At 39.0% G+C, this 19,054-nt stretch overlaps 1 protein-coding gene across 1 annotated transcript; it reads right to left on the reverse strand.

Moving 5' to 3' along the window:
- On the reverse strand, window positions 660–2,728 carry LOC104740734 (tRNA pseudouridine synthase A, mitochondrial-like). The gene is made up of 2 exons (XM_010461416.1): window positions 1,422–2,728; window positions 660–1,333 (listed from the first exon to the last, which is right to left on the reverse strand). Exons 1-2 carry the CDS (start codon window positions 2,663–2,665, stop codon window positions 895–897), a joined length of 1,683 nt encoding a protein of 560 aa, XP_010459718.1. The 5' UTR covers window positions 2,666–2,728; the 3' UTR covers window positions 660–894.

The raw sequence follows: 19,054 nt of genomic DNA on the forward strand, positions 1-19,054 counted from the left end.
AAAAAAAAAAAAAAAAAAAAAAAAAGCAAAGAAGCGACGCAAGTTAATCAAAACCTCGACGAACTCAAGAGTACGAATCTCGGGGCCGCGGTATTTGACTGGGAAGGGATTTGTATCCATATTCCATAAGAAAAGCGCTTCGGCCTCTTTTAGAAAATAGCAAACCACGTCTCATCGTTCGTTTGGCACCGACCACTCGATACCTCGTCATATAATTTATGACCCTATTACCAACTCATAATTCATAAAAGAAACGTCGAGTGAATATTTAAGAACTCAAATCCACAACTGTTCTTTGGTCTTAGCTAAGCTAGCTTTTGGTGTTAGTTCGATCCTAGTGCTGGTTGTGTAAGGAGGAGTCATGTGTATGTGCAACAATTTAGAACTACTTTTTTTTTACTAATTTGAGAGAAAGTGAAACCAAGACGTTAGAGAAAACACCATGGAGATGAGATGATGACAGTGGCAGCTCGGGCCATTTTTGCTGGTTGTGTTATATATTGATTCAGGGTCGTGTACATTGGTTTTAGTGGGGTAATTATTCCATGCATTTTTTTTTCTTCTTTTTTGTGTTAGTAATGATCGTATTGCTTATTTGGAGATCATAATATTTTTATGAAGGGATATACTCAAAAAAAATAAAATGGCTTTGTTACAAATGACAATTAAAATTGGCATAGCATTTTTATTCGATAACATCATAATAATAAGATCAAAATGTCATAACGGTTAACACATGCCTTGAATTTCCAACATAGACTAGACATAACATAACTCAAATGGGATACACGAAAACAATGTCATAAATCTTTGTTTTCAAATGAGGCATATCAAGTCACTCGTCTGTCACTAGTCCGGTTTGGACCTGCGGTGGATGCGCAGACAAAAGCGGCTTCACCCGGTTGTGCTCTCTTCTAGTGTAATCCTCTCTTCCATAATCTTTCCTTCAGAGGTTCCATCATTCACCTTATCGACAATGCCATTACTGTTCTCTTTCACTCTCATTTTCTCTTCATCGATCATCTGTTCAGAGGCTTCACCAATCTTCTTATAGACAATGACTTCATCCGGTTTGTATTCATTGCTTCGTAAATCAGGATAGTTTCTCTGGTTCAACGAATGTAACCAAATAGCCACAGCTCCATCCTTTTCTTCAGCTGAGCCAATATGTGAGTAAACATGTTTCCATTTGAACTCTTCAGCTACTTCCTTGTACTCTTCCATCGACACCTCTTCATGACTGCCTTTAAACCTTTTGTTGTAAGACGTGAAGAAGCATTCATCAAGGTATAATCCAACTTCTGGCGCCATCGGTACATTTATTCTGACATCCCTGTTGAAGAGTTACCAATTCCATCATCAATACGCCTCAAACAATTATATATTCAGGGAAATATAATAAGAAACAAAAAAAAGCTTACTTCTTGAAAGCAGTTTCGATCAGTGATTCAGGTGCATAGTTCCTCATGACTGCAACAGCAAGTCCAATCATTTTCCGGATTTGATGAAGCATGAAGCTCTGTCCAACAACTTCACACTTGACAAAATCTTTCCCATCGAGATTAATCACTGTGTGTGCGTTGAAAGAGAGAATGTAGCGATTCGCAGCTGGGTCTGCTGCTTTTGTTCTGGTGGTGAAGTTGTGGAAGTTATGTGAACCAACATAATAGCTTAGTATCCTATTAAACCTCTCCTTTTCCTTCTCTCCATAACAGAAACTGCTCTGTGTCATGTCTCTTCCTTCCCCATTCTTCACCTCTCCCTTAGCCAAAGTATCCGATTCTTCCATATCCTCTGCTTTAGAGCTTGAATCAGGGGTTTCCTCTGTCACAACACGAGCAGATACATCAGCTCCATCTAGAACTTCCGAGTTTAAGTTATCTTCTCCATTAGGTACACTAGAGCTCAAAGCTTCACACTTGACATCAGTTCCTAATGCATCACAGTTGCTCGACGAAATGTCTGACTGAACCTCCAATGATTTCGAATCACAGTCAGTGTCTTTGCCCATAACACCAACTGGGATCTTATAGCCTTTCTTAGAGCACTCCACACATTTGACATATTCGTAACCTAAATCCGTTCTAACCATCTCAGCTTCGCTATGTACGCATGGGTCCAGAGCAAAAACTGGGATTAGATACACGTACCTCCTCCGATCACAGAACTTTTTGGAGCTAAAAGACGGAGCCACACGCTTGTACCCAAACACACGAATCTGATCAGGTAGATTCGAATTGAGCCGCTCCACAAATCCAGGCGGATCAACATAGAAACGACCAGAAACCACCTGCCCAACCGCACTCACGCCCTTATCGGTTCGAGCGGATCGTGCCCACTCGTAACTTCTTGGCTTGTTCCGATCGGCCTCAGGTACGGCTCCGGCATGGAACAAAGCCTCTTCGAGCTCGCCTTCAATGGTTTTGGCTCCGGGGTTCTTTTGCATTCCCTGATACCCTACTCCGCAAAATGCAAACACGATTGCAACTTTCCGCCGCCTGTATTTCGGCTTTCTGTGTTCAGCGACGTTGCTTCCGCCGGCGGCGGGAACCGACGAATCAGTTTCATGGCCAATGGTTGAAATTTTGAGCTTCTTCTGGTCTGGTTCTCGATCAGGAGCCTCTTCTTCAGGCAATTTCTCGATTTCAGGCTCCTGATTCTCCATTTTCACCACAAAGTGTAGTAGTTCTTTCGTTGCTACGGTTAAGTTTAGGTCTGTACCCTCGTAGAACCCTAGAACTTAGAAGACGAAGGACTCCCTTCTATACGACGCCGTTTTACAGTCAGCGCTTTTTTAAGAACTGGGCCTTGAAAGGTCTAGTATCCCTGAGTGAGAGATTGGGCCTTGAAACCCAAATATTGTTGAAACAATTGGGGGACCTAAACAGTTATGCTAGTAATTTTTGTTCTTTCCCCCACAGGGAACAGTAATTTTCATTACTTTTTCTTTGAAAATTATGATTCATAGTAATTGAAAGATACATAAAATGAATATTTAATTAAAATTAACAAATTCTACATCATGATCATGTACTCATGTACAACTTGAGTTTTCATTCTAAATTTGAACTAAGATATTTTACATATGTTGATAGTCACTACAAAAAAAAAAGGGTAAATAACATAGTTATAAATTTATTTGTGCTCAAATAATACTACTATTGAGATCTTGATCATATCTTCCTAATATTACAATACTAGGTGAAGGTGTATGTTGATTGAGTTTTATAGGCTGTCCGAAACATGTCATGGGACTACTACTAAACCAGGATGTCATACAACTGTTGTGATATATGAAACAACAAGATAGAATCATCACAAGATGTCTCATAGATGGTATGAAGACAATGAGCAGAACTAACAAAGATGTTGAGGTACTACTTGAGAATATTGCAGTAAGAACATATGTGAAGTTCCGAAGTAGTACATCAAGTAGTACAGGAAGCCAAGTTGTGTGAATACTTTGAAGAGTTGGAGAACAAACGTGTGGGACAATTTGGACAAGCCAAGAAGGTTAGATATATCATAGAATGTATCAAACGTCTGAATCAGTTCATGTATTAGTCCGACGTTAATAAATGAAGTAGTACATGAAGCTGAATTAAAGAGTTTGAGTACATAACCTTAAGACCAATTTGGACAAGTCAAGTGGCGGTTGCTGAGCTGGATAAACATCTAGAATAGAAAATTCAAGATGAGATCTTGGAGAGGAACTTCCCTTATCCAAAAAGAAAAAGGAAAGTTCTCAATTTCCTATTTGTTGTATAATAGGAAAGTTGCCAACCTTAGGGTTTGGGCAATTGATATAAATACCAAGAGGCCTCTTCATGAAGACCTGCGCGCTTTAAGGTAGTTTTTGAGAGATGCACACAAGATATGTGGTGTCGCCCCATCAACAAGATAGATAAATCTTTTGATGGTTTATTCATCTAGAAAAGAATGATATGCATAGTAGTGCTTTTACCATATGTAGTTGTAATTGCTATCTTGTTCTAGTGAATTTGTTCTGTATTAGGTCCCGGGGATATAGGAAAAACCGAACCCTGTTAACAAAGCTTGTGTGTTATTTAGTTTATGCTCATACAAACACGAAGTAGATCCTAACTAGACTTAGCCAGAAATATGCGTTTTCAATTGGTATCAGAGCGGGTGCTCAATAGAGATATGTTCTTGTTTCGGGTGTGATCTTGGATTTGTGGCTAACGAATAATGAAAAAGGAAATCGAGTTGATTCACATGGTTTGTGAGATTCGAAGAAACGAAGCAAAGGAGAGATATGGTGTGTAGGGTTATGATAAAAGTTGACGACATATCAAGTTCACATGGAGATTCAAAATCATCTATAGATCATCACTTCTTGTGCTGTCTAAAGAAGAAAGAAAAAATTGAGGTAGCAAGAAGAAAGGTTAGAGGTCTGAAATATTATGATTGGGCATGAATTCATTAATATAATTGGGCCTGTAAGTAGCCCAATACGAGAAGAGATTGAAGAGAAGAGAGGCTTCATTAAATTCACAGCTCGAAGTCTAGTGAGTTAAGAGAAAGAAGATTCTCGATGAAGAAGACTTATTAGAAGAGTTGAGGGAGAATTCAGAAATCAAAGGTCTGGTTTTGGGATTTTGATTTTAAGAATAGAGAGAAACTTCAATACAAGAGAGGTCTGGTTTTAGGAAAAGCAGATAGGGAAACATCGAGGCTTTCTCTTCGGTTGTTGATTTCGCCAAAGATGTCAGATTACAGTGTTGGCTCGCCAAAATCGTTAGAAAGGGAGTGTTCTTTTTTCTTCGTCATCGAGAGTCAGAGAGATGGACAAATCACAAATTCTCTCAAGTCTAAAGATATGTTTTATCAAGGAAAACAGAGAGTCTGTAGAAGAGAAGGAATCAAAAGAAGTTTGATTGTGTTTGCTCCTGACCGTGGTCTCATGGAGTTTATGAAAGATTTTTCCATGTTTTGGGGTTTATTCTGGTTATGCTGAATTTTGAGATGATCAAGATCAAGAGATAAACTTTCAGGATTATGGGAGCGTTGTGGATGTCAAAGCTATATGAAGTTGACTGAGGACCTGTGTACAACCACACGTGTGACACTAATTAAGAAAATCAGAAAAGATAAAATCAAGACTTGTGTACAACCATATCTTCTGGGGTTCATTCTTTATCTTGGAGATACTAGCGGCGAATGTTAGAATACTTCTTGGGTGGTGTTTCAATTGTGATTTCTTAATCTAGAAGAGAAAGGAGGGAGTTTTCAGGTTTATAGTGGAGAAACTAACTAGATATGCTGATGTCAGATTCTGGAAGGAAGAACTGAATTGTTTTGCATCGCTTCAGTGGGATCCTAAACATTGCAAGGGTATATGATGAGTTCAATGACCTGAATGTTCTTGAAACTTTTGATTCTGTGTGTTAAAATTTCGCGGTTGACATCTCTGCTGGATTTTGAGCTTTCTAAATGGGTTGGACAACGCTAGAATAGCTGTCTTTTCGGAGCTGAATTTGTTTTTGTTGTTCGGACTAAGAAATCTGAAGGAAGAAGACTAAGTGGCTACTCCTGATTGCTTCTAATGGAGTTAATAGGAATATCTCTATGCTTGGCAACTCGTCTAGCTAGAAATTCTGGAGGATGATGACTAAGGCTCTCATTGGTAAAGTCCTTGGTAAATACAAGGAATACTGTGAATCATAGAAGCTCAAGTTAAGGTGAATAACTTCAAAGAGAATATCTACAGATCAAAGAATGAAGAGACTTCACATCACTGGTTTCATTAGAGAAAATGTTTTAGAGGAGCTCTTGTCTCAAGAGACGTTGGATTTAAAGCAATTTTGTAGAATTTGGAGGCGGGGACACGAAGTGTTGTCATAATTTGGATGTGGAGAAGCAACAAAGAATAAAGTGATTTGGAAGTCTACATTTTGATTGGCTAAAGTCTGATTTGGAAGTTTGTTGATGTATATGTCGTGATTTTGTGAATGTTGAGCTTCATAAGAAGAGCTTTCGAAGAAGAAAACAAATAACATGTTCATGTTTTTGTTCAAAGCGAAGAAAAAGGGATTCTTGTTCTTAATGCAGCCACAAATGGTTCTTGTCATGGGAAAGAAAAATAGAAAGGAAGATGAGCCTATGTAATATGGTTCTTAAAGACGTCTTCTGGTATTTATTTGTGAAGAAATCAAAGAATGACGAAAAGAAAGAGATTTTGGGTAAATCGTTTTCTTTCTTGAGCGGCTACTTTCTTCTCAAGTTACTTTGTCTACAGACTTCGTGTTTGAGCTACGAATGGTGTTCTGGAAACTTGAGAGCGAGATCTTTCCAATGCTATAAAGATCTCTTTCAGATTCCTTGTGATTTGATGGGAAATCGCTCTCAAAGTTGGCTGCTCGCTGGTTTGTATTGTCCCGAAGTTGTCTTACGAATTTGATCGTAATTTGCTAACCGTAAACCCAAATCGTGATCCGCTTCTTGCTGTGGCTTTGTATGACTGCTGTGGATGTTGTCACCAAGTTTCATAATTTTATGGATTGTTTTGCTGCTCCGTTTATGATCTGCTTCAAGACTGATTAAAAAAGTTTCAGTTCAAGAGTTGTTTGATTATGGGAATCAATCTTCTGTGGCTAATTCAATTTTCTTTTTGGCGATGAAAGGAAAGATCGATCTACTTACTAATGGAGCAGAATTTTAGTTGTTTCAAGACAAGAAGTTGTGGAATAAATTGTTGAAGGCCAGCTTGCAGATCATATTTTTTTTAGAGATGATCCTGTTTGGTCATGTAAACATGCATGTGTGATTAACAAAGAACATAAAGAAGGTTGTGTGATTAAAGAGAAAAAAGAGATCCCTGAGGAAGAGAGAGATGCAGCCATGGGGGAGAAGTAAGGGAAGAGGAGATTTCAACTGCATCATCGATGTCAAAATATATGATTTTCGGATGTAAATGCTTCCGTCAAGAGTTCTCTGTTTTTGGAAAAGCTTCAATATAAAGTCTTTAACCTCTGTTGACTAATGGACGGTGTTTACAAAGGATTTGGTCAAGATTTGAGGTTGCTTTGAGGCTGAGTTTTTGTGAAGTTCTTTGAGAAGATTTTTTAAAAATCTGAGAAGGATAACAAAAATCTGTTTGAAGATAGCAACTTCAAGAGAGGGTTAGGAGATCCCAAAGTAATCCGATCATGCTGAAATTTTGTGAGGAGCTTGGTGCTATTAAGGACTTGAGATTCAACGGTTGGATTGAAGTTTTGATGGTTGAATTGCTTTTTATTCAAGCATCTTCAGTCTGTTCCAGAATCAGTTTATTCGAAGTTTCAGATTTGATCAGTTCCAGTGGTGACATCAAAAGGAGAACCAAATGAACTCAGAATGGGATAAAATTTGGCAGAGATACTGTAGACATGTTGAACTAGATTCTGGTAGAATAGAACTGGATTTGGAGTCCGTGAACATAGTTGAATGATAATATTGCAGAACAGTTGATTCAGAGTCTTACGCACCAAAGAATTTCTCATGACATGAAAGGCCAAGAGTATAGATGTTGAAACATGTTATGGTAGCTTGCTGGAATCTAAGAAGAATGATGACAAGCGTTTTTGGAGAAAGCTTTGAGACAGAGTGATCGAAACTGAGACTAAGAGAGAGGTTGAGACATAAAACTTTCTACCAAGGCATGTTGATTGAGAAGTTGTCATGGGAAGAAAAGTTCAGTCAAAGGGTTTTAAAGAGATTTTGCTAGAAGAAACCAAGCTTGGCTCATGGTGGTGATGTGAAGAATTTTTCAAGTGGAGTTAGGAGTAACACTTTGGAAAGGAAAGAGTTGTTATGTATGTGGTATTTAGTGACGGCCTGCTAGTATATATTTTTGTGTATGCTGCAATTTTTGATGAAGTATTGCTAGATATGTTGCTACCACAAGGAGAAAGAGACCTTCAATATTGGAAAGCGAAGAGAAAAAAAAAAGGAACTTAAATCTAAATCGATTGTGGTGGTTGCTATTAAGATGATTTGTTTGAGAAAGGATGGTTCTTGTCAGAGATGAAGAGTAGTGTTATTCTCTAAATTGAATGATTGAAGATTTTGAAGATACAATTATAAGCTTGTGGAAATCACCATGAAGTTGTTAAAGTCTGAGAATTCATCGACAAAGGTTAAGCTTAAAAATCAGAAACTCTCAAGATGTCAAAACCAAATATCATTTGTTTGGAGTTTTGAACACATTGATGCACTCAAGCAAGGGGGAGATAAACAAAGTTGTTGGTTTGGATATGAGATGTTACGATCAGCTCACAAATATCATTAAAACAGAGGATAGTTGCAGAGCTAAGCTGGGGGAGAAGAGAATGTCAAGTGTGTTGTGAGCTAAGAGCAAAAATTATGGGGGAGTTTTACTAGTGCTTAAAGGATGTGCTTGAGTATCAAACTAAGTTAAAAAGGGGGAGAATGAGGATGTTTGAATTTTCAAGACACATTGAATAGGAGATTGAAGGAGACACATTGAATAGGAGATTGAAGGAGTTCTAAAACGGAGTCATCAAGAGAGAGATTGAAGATATTGTGATGACTGTTTTGATAAGATGCATGGAATTGAAAAGTCAATCATCTAGGGTGAGATTGAAGATGCATAGCAAACTAGTTCTAATAGGTTCATGGAGAGATTGAAGTCAATCATCTAGAGAGAGATTGAAGATGCATATCATACTAGTTTTAATAAGTGCATGGATTATAAAACTCAATCACCAAGGGAGAGATTGAAGGTGTATGTGTTGACTGAGTTTTATAGGCTGTCCGAAACATGTCATGGGACTACTACTAAACCAGAATGTCATACAACTGTCGTGATATATGAGACAACAAGATAGAATCATCACAAGATGTCTCATAGATGGTGTGAAGACAATGAGCAGAACTAACAAAGATGTTGAGGTACTACTTAAGAATATTGCAGTAAGAACATATGTGAAGTTCCGAAGTAGTACACGAGGTAGTACGTCAAGTAGTACAGGAAGCCAAGTTGTGTGAATACTTTGAAGAGTTGGAGAACAAACGTGTGGGACAATTTGGACAAGCCAAGAAGGTTAGATATATCAGAGAATGTATCAAACGTCTGAACCAGTTCATGTATTAGTCCGACGTTAATACAGGAAGTAGTACATGAAGCTGAATTAAAGAGTTTGAGTACACAAGCTTAAGACCGACTTGGACAAGCCAAGTGGCGGTTGCTGAGCTGGATGAACATCTAGAATGGAAGATTCAAGATGAGATCTTGGAGAGGAACTTCCCTTATCCAAAAAGAAAAAGGAAAGTTCTCAATTTCCTATTTGTTGTATAATAGGAAAGTTGCCAACCTTAGGGTGTTGGACAATTGATATAAATACCAAGAGGCCGCTTCATGAAGACCTGCGCGCTTTAAGGTAGTTTTTGAGAGATGCACACAAGATGTGTGGTGTCGCCCCATCAACAAGACAGATAGATCTTTTGATGGTTTATTCATCTAGAAAAGAATGATATACATAGTAGTGCTTTTATCATATGCAGTTGTAATTGATATCTTGATCTAGTGAATTTGTTCTGGACTAGATTCCGGAGATGTAGGAAAAACCAAACCCCATTAACAAAGCTTGTGTGTTATTTAGTTTATGCTCATAAAAACACGAAGTAGATGGTGTAGATCAGGGTATGATAAAACACAATGAAACTTGTTTAGTCTAAGAATGCCCAAGTATCAAAGTCTTCTTACTCCGTTGAGAACGTTTTTTGTTCTAGCCGCAATAAGGAAAGAAGAGTTGAAAAGCCCTTTGATTAAAATTCAATAAGTCGTGCCCCCACAAGTCAAGGGATCGACAACTATAAATAAGAACACCAAAACCCTAGTCTCTTTAGGAATGGATATGTATTAGTATAGGACCTATCTAAACCCAAAAGTAAAAGAAAACTCCAATTTAAGAATAACCAAATAAAAATAAAAGAAAGCCTAAATAAGTCCTAAAAATAATAAGCACCCTGCATCAGGTCACCCGGGGAGAGAAAGATTCGACCTCGAATCGTCAGCAGTATCATGAGCAACATACGGAACAAGATGCTTGACATTGAAGACATCCGAACAATGTATATCAGGGGGAAGAAGAACACGATACGCGTTAGCATTAATCTTCTCCACAACTTCGAGGGGACCAATCTTGCGAGACTTTAGTTTGTTATAAGTTCCCGCCGGAAAACGATCACGTGTCAACACAGCCCACACAAAATCACCAACACGAAAAGTGACGTGACGCCGATGACGATCTGCAACAGCTTTGTATTTTGCAGACGAGACTTGGAGATTATCATGAACCTGAGCATGGAGAAAAGCAAGGTCAGCGACGAAATCCAAAGCTTGGCCGTGGTCTCGCGAGACATCCGGTGCAACATGAAGGTCAACAGGACCACGAGGAACGACACCATAGACTATCCGAAAAGGACTGAACTTGGTACTCCGGTTAACGGCATGATTATGAGCAAACTCAGCTTGACACAAAACTGAATCCCACGACCCTGATATTGTCACCCACCAAACAGCGTAACATGTCACCCAAAGACCGGTTTGTCACCTCCGTTTGACCGTCAGACTGTGGATGATAAGCAGAACTCATGTCGAGGCTAGTACGGAGCAAACGCCACAGAGACCGCCAAAAATGACTCAGAAAACGTGAATCCCGGTCTGAGACAATGGAGCAAGGAAGCCCGTGAAGACGATATATTTCCCTGAAAAATAAAACAGCCACCTGAACCGCATCCGTTGTCTTCTTACAAGGAATGAAATGGGCCATTTTAGAGAAGCGATCGACGACCACAAAAATTGAATCATTACCGCGTTGAGTACGAGGCAAACCCAAGACAAAATCCATACTAATATCTGTCCAAGGTTGGGTAGGAACCGGAAGAGGCATGTAAAGACCACTATTGGAGGCATGACCCTTTGATTTCTGACAAACCACACAACGTTCCACAAAACGAGCAACATCACGACGTAAGGACGGCCAAAAATAAGAATCCGCAACCAACTGAAGTGTGCGATCACGACCAACATGACCTTCACCATGAAGTTCCTTGATAAGTTGGAGGCGTAAACTGCAAGAAGGCACACACAAATGATTGTCTCGAAAGACAAACCCATCAACCAACACATAAGAGGACTTAATCCCAGCCTTCAAATCAGACCAAATGCGACCAAAATAAGGATCATGCTGATACATTTCAACAAAAACAGCAAACCCCGGAACGGACACGTGATGAGACGTAAGAAGAGCATGACGACGACTCAAAGCATCAGCCACCTTATTGGAACGTCCTGATTGATGTTTGATGACAAACGTGAACTGCTGCAAAAACGCAATCCATGAAGCATGACGTGAGGAAATCTTATCTTGACTGCCCAAATGCTTCAATGCGTCATGATCTGTGTAAAGGATAAACTCTTGAAGAAAAAGATAATGTCGCCAGTGCTTCACTGCTTGAACAATTGCATAAAACTCTACGTCGTAAGTGCTATAGCGAACACAGGAACCTGAGATTTTCTCACTGAAAAATGCAATTGGACGACCTTGTTGACTCAACACCGCTCCAATACCCAACTTGCAAGCATCACAATGCAGTTCAAACACCATAGCAAAATCCGGCAATGCTAAAACCTTTGTCGATGTAAGCTTGTCTTTCAAAGTCACAAACGCCTCATTAGCCGCGGAAGTCCACACAAACGACGAACCTTTCATACAGTCAGTAAGAGGTGTTGCAATGTTGCTAAAATGATGAACAAACCGGCGGTAAAATGACGCAAGTCCATGAAAGCTGTGCACATCACTAATTGTAGTTGGGGTAGGCCATGATTTAATAGCTTCGACTTTGCTAGGATCAACTTCGAGACCACGCTTAGACACCACATAGCCCAAAAATAAAACTTGTTCTGCCCCAAAAACACATTTCTGTCTAGCCGCGAACAACTCCTCTCGACGAAGAACAAGAAGAACAGCCTCCAAGTGCTCCAAATGACTTTGCAAATCATTGCTAAAGACCAAGATGTCATCAAAATAAACAACAACGAACTTACCAATGAAAGGTCGAAGTGCTTGGTTCATGACGCGCATAAACGTACTTGGTGCATTAGAAAGGCCAAACGGCATGACCAACCATTCAAACAAACCCTCACGTGTCTTGAAAGCAGTTTTCCACTCATCACCAGGGCGAATTCTGATTTGATGGTAACCACTCTTTAAGTCCAACTTGGTGAAAATAGACGCATGCCCAATCTGGTCTAAAAGATCGTCGAGGCGAGGAATAGGAAAACGGTATCGAACCGTAATCTTATTAATAGCGCGACTATCCACACACATTCGCCAAGAACCATCCTTCTTGGGAATAAGCAAGGCAGGCACAGCTGTAGGACTTAAACTCTCACGTACATGGCCTCTTGCAAGAAGTTCTTCCACTTGCCGACGTAACTCCTCATGCTCCTGTGGACTCATACGATAATGTAGACGGTTAGGAAGAACCGCATTAGGCACCAGATCGATGTGGTGTTGAATATCACGTAAAAGGAGGTAAACCGTTGGGAAAATCCGATGGAAAAACATCTTGAAACTTTGAGAGTAAACCCGCAAAGCCGTGGGGAACCGGAAAAGATGACGTCGGAGCAGCATGAGATGCCACTAATGCAAGCAGAAACTCAGACTCGACAGCTTGAGCCTCAAATGCAGACTTGGGAAGAACTAACAACGACTGGGATACAGCAGACGAAGTCTTCGCCGGAGTAGGACGTGAGGATGGAAGCGTCGCAGCTTGCTCGTTGGAAGGCACCAGAGTGACTATCCGGTCATTATACGTAAAACTGTAGGTATTAGTTTTACCACGATGAGTGACGTCTCGATCAAATTCCCAAGGGCGACCAAGTAATAAGTGACATGCATCCATTGGAACGACATCACAACTCACTGTATCCTTATACACACCAATAGAGAATGCCACAAGTGCCTGCTTAGAGACACTCAAATCTGTTCCATTACTGAGCCAAGCTAACTGATATGGAGAGGGATGAGGAGTGGACTGAATCCCTAATTTGGCAACAGCGTTCTCAGAAATAGCGTTAATACAACTTCCCGAATCAACGATCAGCTTGCAAATCTTCTCATTGATCGTACACATCGAACGAAAGAGAGAAGTGCGAAGCCAGGATTCCTTGGTTGACTGCGGCAATAAACAATTGTGACGAAGAACCAAGATTTGTGGACCTTGACCTGTGTCTCCCCTGATCAACTCATCACCTTGTTCAGGAGAATCAGACTCATAGTCATCATAGCAAGGACCACCATCACCTCTGTCTCTTGAGTGAATAAGCTGTGCTTAGTCTGGTTAGGACAAGTTGTTTGTCTATGACCTGACTCACCACAACTGAAACAATGTAAAGCCCCTGTTCGAGGTTGTCGCGAAGCTGCAATAGAGTCTGGCGGAGCACCAGGTCGAAGATTGGTAGGACGTGTGGCCGCTGCTTCTTAACCTTGTGAAGTGGCAGAGTCAGTAGGTGCAGGTCCGAGAAAACGAACACGAGACGACGAAGGATTCCAATTAGACTTGTATTGTAGCTCCATACCAATGGCTCGTTGATGTGCTTCAGAAACAGTGGTTGGGTTGAACTGTTGTAAAGGTAGTTGGAGTTGAGTACGAAGACCACCAATAAATCGAGAAACAAGCTGCTCCTCTGTTTCTAAAAGTGTAGTACGTGCTGTCATCTCAAAGAAGTCGGAAGCATACTCATCCACTGTGCGTGATCCCTGACGCAAATTCTGAAGCTTAGTGTATAAGGTTCTCTCATAATTATAGGGGAGAAAATCTTTTTATGTGTTTCTTCAACTTCTCCCATGACGTAATCTTGTTTTTACCGGAACGCCGCCGTGTCTCCTTAAGCTGAGTCCACCAGGCCATGGCTCTACCTTTGAATTGTGTTGCCACTAACGAAACACTAACATCATCAGGCACCTTCTTGAAGTCCAAAACTTCCTCCACCATATGAAGCCAGTCGAGAAACTCCTCTGCCTTAAGGCCACCTGCAAATTCTGGGATATCCAACTTGAAGCCAGTTTCCCAACGAGGGTGAGGATTGTTATTGTGAATGACGTTGTTGCGAGGGTGAACTTGTTGCACATGTCGTTGTTGAATGGGGACTGCAAACAAATTATCCGGAGCTTCCTCGTCTGAACCATAGTCACTTGCTCCACGACGTTCACGTCGTTCATGTCTGCGATCTCGATCTTGATCCTGCTGAGCCTGCAACACCGTTGTTAGTGCGTTTTTAACAGCGTGTTGTAACGCATCATGAAGTCCAGTCGTGAAGTTCTCCAAGGTTTGGTGCAAATCTTCATGTTGTTCGTCAAGAGTCTTCCGTGGAGCCATCGAGAAAGCGTAAAAAGCAAAGGATCGACCCTTAATTGAGAAATAAAGGTGCTGGAATCTGATACCAACTGGTGTAGATCAGGGTATGATAAAACACAATGAAACTTGTTTAGTCTAAGAATGCCCAAGTATCAAAGTCTTCTTACTCCGTTGAGAACGTTTTTTGTTCTAGCCGCAATAAGGAAAGAAGAGTTGAAAAGCCCTTTGATTAAAATTCAATAAGTCGTGCCCCCACAAGTCAAGGGATCGACAACTATAAATAAGAACACCAAAACCCTAATCTCTTTAGGAATGTATACGTATTAGTATAGGACCTATCTAAACCCAAAAGTAAAAGAAAACTCTAATTTAAGAATAACCAAATAAAAATAAAAAAAAACCCAAAATAAGTCCTAAAAATAATGTAGATTCTAACTAAACTTAGCCGCAAATATGCATTTTCACTAGGTTCATTCGTTAGTATAGTTGCAATAAGAAAATCGAGCTCATTGATCATCATCCAATATTTATTTTTGTATTGACCGCACATTTATACCATCAATTAACTCATTTGAATTTATATTTGGCATTTGTTGATATTTTTTTTTTTTAAGTTTTTCAGGTATGCTACACCATATTCGTTGACAAAAAAAAAAATTCATGCTTAACCAAATTTCATTTAGTAGAACTTTAGGTCGAAGCTTGAAAAAGTGTGTCTATCTATCTACCCTAGTTACTAGACGTGACTCGTCGTTAAACCATGAGCAGTTTAATGTTATAAAATTAATAACATAATACATGAGTAAAATGGGTAGAGGATACCCAATTAAAAGTAGGTGNGATATGGAGAGGGATGAGGAGTGGACTGAATCCCTAATTTGGCAACAGCGTTCTCAGAAATAGCGTTAATACAACTTCCCGAATCAACGATCAGCTTGCAAATCTTCTCATTGATCGTACACATCGAACGAAAGAGAGAAGTGCGAAGCCAGGATTCCTTGGTTGACTGCGGCAATAAACAATTGTGACGAAGAACCAAGATTTGTGGACCTTGACCTGTGTCTCCCCTGATCAACTCATCACCTTGTTCAGGAGAATCAGACTCATAGTCATCATAGCAAGGACCACCATCACCTCTGTCTCTTGAGTGAATAAGCTGTGCTTAGTCTGGTTAGGACAAGTTGTTTGTCTATGACCTGACTCACCACAACTGAAACAATGTAAAGCCCCTGTTCGAGGTTGTCGCGAAGCTGCAATAGAGTCTGGCGGAGCACCAGGTCGAAGATTGGTAGGACGTGTGGCCGCTGCTTCTTAACCTTGTGAAGTGGCAGAGTCAGTAGGTGCAGGTCCGAGAAAACGAACACGAGACGACGAAGGATTCCAATTAGACTTGTATTGTAGCTCCATACCAATGGCTCGTTGATGTGCTTCAGAAACAGTGGTTGGGTTGAACTGTTGTAAAGGTAGTTGGAGTTGAGTACGAAGACCACCAATAAATCGAGAAACAAGCTGCTCCTCTGTTTCTAAAAGTGTAGTACGTGCTGTCATCTCAAAGAAGTCGGAAGCATACTCATCCACTGTGCGTGATCCCTGACGCAAATTCTGAAGCTTAGTGTATAAGGTTCTCTCATAATTATAGGGGAGAAAATCTTTTTATGTGTTTCTTCAACTTCTCCCATGACGTAATCTTGTTTTTACCGGAACGCCGCCGTGTCTCCTTAAGCTGAGTCCACCAGGCCATGGCTCTACCTTTGAATTGTGTTGCCACTAACGAAACACTAACATCATCAGGCACCTTCTTGAAGTCCAAAACTTCCTCCACCATATGAAGCCAGTCGAGAAACTCCTCTGCCTTAAGGCCACCTGCAAATTCTGGGATATCCAACTTGAAGCCAGTTTCCCAACGAGGGTGAGGATTGTTATTGTGAATGACGTTGTTGCGAGGGTGAACTTGTTGCACATGTCGTTGTTGAATGGGGACTGCAAACAAATTATCCGGAGCTTCCTCGTCTGAACCATAGTCACTTGCTCCACGACGTTCACGTCGTTCATGTCTGCGATCTCGATCTTGATCCTGCTGAGCCTGCAACACCGTTGTTAGTGCGTTTTTAACAGCGTGTTGTAACGCATCATGAAGTCCAGTCGTGAAGTTCTCCAAGGTTTGGTGCAAATCTTCATGTTGTTCGTCAAGAGTCTTCCGTGGAGCCATCGAGAAAGCGTAAAAAGCAAAGGATCGACCCTTAATTGAGAAATAAAGGTGCTGGAATCTGATACCAACTGGTGTAGATCAGGGTATGATAAAACACAATGAAACTTGTTTAGTCTAAGAATGCCCAAGTATCAAAGTCTTCTTACTCCGTTGAGAACGTTTTTTGTTCTAGCCGCAATAAGGAAAGAAGAGTTGAAAAGCCCTTTGATTAAAATTCAATAAGTCGTGCCCCCACAAGTCAAGGGATCGACAACTATAAATAAGAACACCAAAACCCTAATCTCTTTAGGAATGTATACGTATTAGTATAGGACCTATCTAAACCCAAAAGTAAAAGAAAACTCTAATTTAAGAATAACCAAATAAAAATAAAAAAAAACCCAAAATAAGTCCTAAAAATAATGTAGATTCTAACTAAACTTAGCCGCAAATATGCATTTTCACTAGGTTCATTCGTTAGTATAGTTGCAATAAGAAAATCGAGCTCATTGATCATCATCCAATATTTATTTTTGTATTGACCGCACATTTATACCATCAATTAACTCATTTGAATTTATATTTGGCATTTGTTGATATTTTTTTTTTTTAAGTTTTTCAGGTATGCTACACCATATTCGTTGACAAAAAAAAAAATTCATGCTTAACCAAATTTCATTTAGTAGAACTTTAGGTCGAAGCTTGAAAAAGTGTGTCTATCTATCTACCCTAGTTACTAGACGTGACTCGTCGTTAAACCATGAGCAGTTTAATGTTATAAAATTAATAACATAATACATGAGTAAAATGGGTAGAGGATACCCAATTAAAAGTAGGTGCGTGAATATTATATATAGTCATGGGACTTCATGATTCATGTTTTGAAATCATATAACAAAAAGCCAATCTTTTGTGACATCTTATCACTTGACGTTCGACCCAACCCAACACTGTCTTTTCCATCCTTTTATCCTCTACGTTTTTATTTCTGCAATCGTCATTTTCTATATAAATTGTATTTTCTTTTAATACGAATTTGAGTTTAAAATGTCAATAAATACTCTCTGCAACTGCATAAAGAGCAAATAATTTTTTTTTTGTTCAACAAAGAGCAAATAAAATTATTTCATTAAATACCTTCTGTATCACGTGATGATATGCTGCCCTAAAAGATTTGTAATCATGGAATCTCACATAGATCTTCGAAATTAAAAAGGAAGAAAAATAAATTCAGGTCTTCGTTCTTGTAAATATGATCAACAAGACAACAATAACACCCATCTTAACCATACATAGGCAAATATACAACACTATTTTTTTAAGTAACATACCAATTTTAATTTACAAATTTTTTTTGTAACTAAGAAAAGTACAATTTTTCTATATTTTCGTAAGTAAAATTGGATTATTTAATAAATATGTAAATAGTAATCGTGAATTTGAATTAAATTAATACACATAAAAATTATAGTAAATGACGATAATCATGATGATATGCATGAGAGTGTCTACGCATGCATAAGGAAAAAAGTGAAAAGAAGGGAATAAGTTCGCCAAAACATAATTATGATTAGCGCGGACGACTTGTAATTGTTCTTCTTATAGTATTTAATCCACTTTTGCCAAACTTTTAACTTACCCCAATATTTATTGAATCGAAGGATTTGAACCTTCAGGATGTTTTAGGTTTGGACTTTGGAGTATTTAATATGCTCAAACCGAGACGGCGAGACTGTTTTCAAACTTGGATGTTTCAGTATACCTCTTTGTTATTTACTACATTTACTATTACTTTATACTACTAGTTTTTGTTAAAATTTAATACTAGTACTTAATTACCTAGCTAACATTCTATCACAAATAATATTGAGCTAAATGGATATTAATATTTTGAAAACTAGCTAGCTATTCATTATAGTGACGTTCGTAAACCATGCAAAAAATTAAGACTATTATTCCAAAAACAAAAACAAAAAAAATTTAGACTATCTTTACACATACCAATCTAAATGGAACTAGTTAGATTCTCAACTTCATTGTCTGATTTATGTCAACGTGGGATAACAGACTTTTACGTTCAAAGTGCATCTTCTAAAATGAAGACATGAACATATATAAATTTGGTGTCCACATTGATTATGTTAATTCTCTTAACGGAAATTTTGCTTGAAAAATCGTTTTACAAAAGCTAAATGAATTTGAATCAAATCGTCCAGAATATCAGATTCTTACATAGAAACACATTGTCTTCAACAAACCATGTGTAATAAGCCTGTAAATAACGTAAGAAAGGTAATAAATAAGTCGTCAACGATAGAATATAGGGAGGTCAATTACAAGAAAAAAAATTATTTGTGACATATTGGTGGTTCAAACTCGGGTATGGGGAGGTCAAACACTATAAAATTTAATATCTACACTATTGAAATTTTATGAAATTACATATAAAAATAGCTATTTAATTAATTTACCCAGGTC

This window comes from Camelina sativa, chromosome 14 (genome assembly GCF_000633955.1).
Source record: "Camelina sativa cultivar DH55 chromosome 14, Cs, whole genome shotgun sequence".
NCBI classification, from domain to species: domain Eukaryota; kingdom Viridiplantae; phylum Streptophyta; class Magnoliopsida; order Brassicales; family Brassicaceae; genus Camelina; species Camelina sativa.

Coding starts and splice junctions, on each gene's coding strand:
- LOC104740734 (XM_010461416.1), bottom strand. CDS start 2,665: ATGGAGAATCAGGAGCCTGAAATCGAGAAATTGCCTGAAGAAGAGGCT. Junction 1,334..1,421: donor ATCGAAACTGCTTTCAAGAA/GTAAGCTTTTTT, acceptor ACTCTTCAACAG/GGATGTCAGAATAAATGTAC.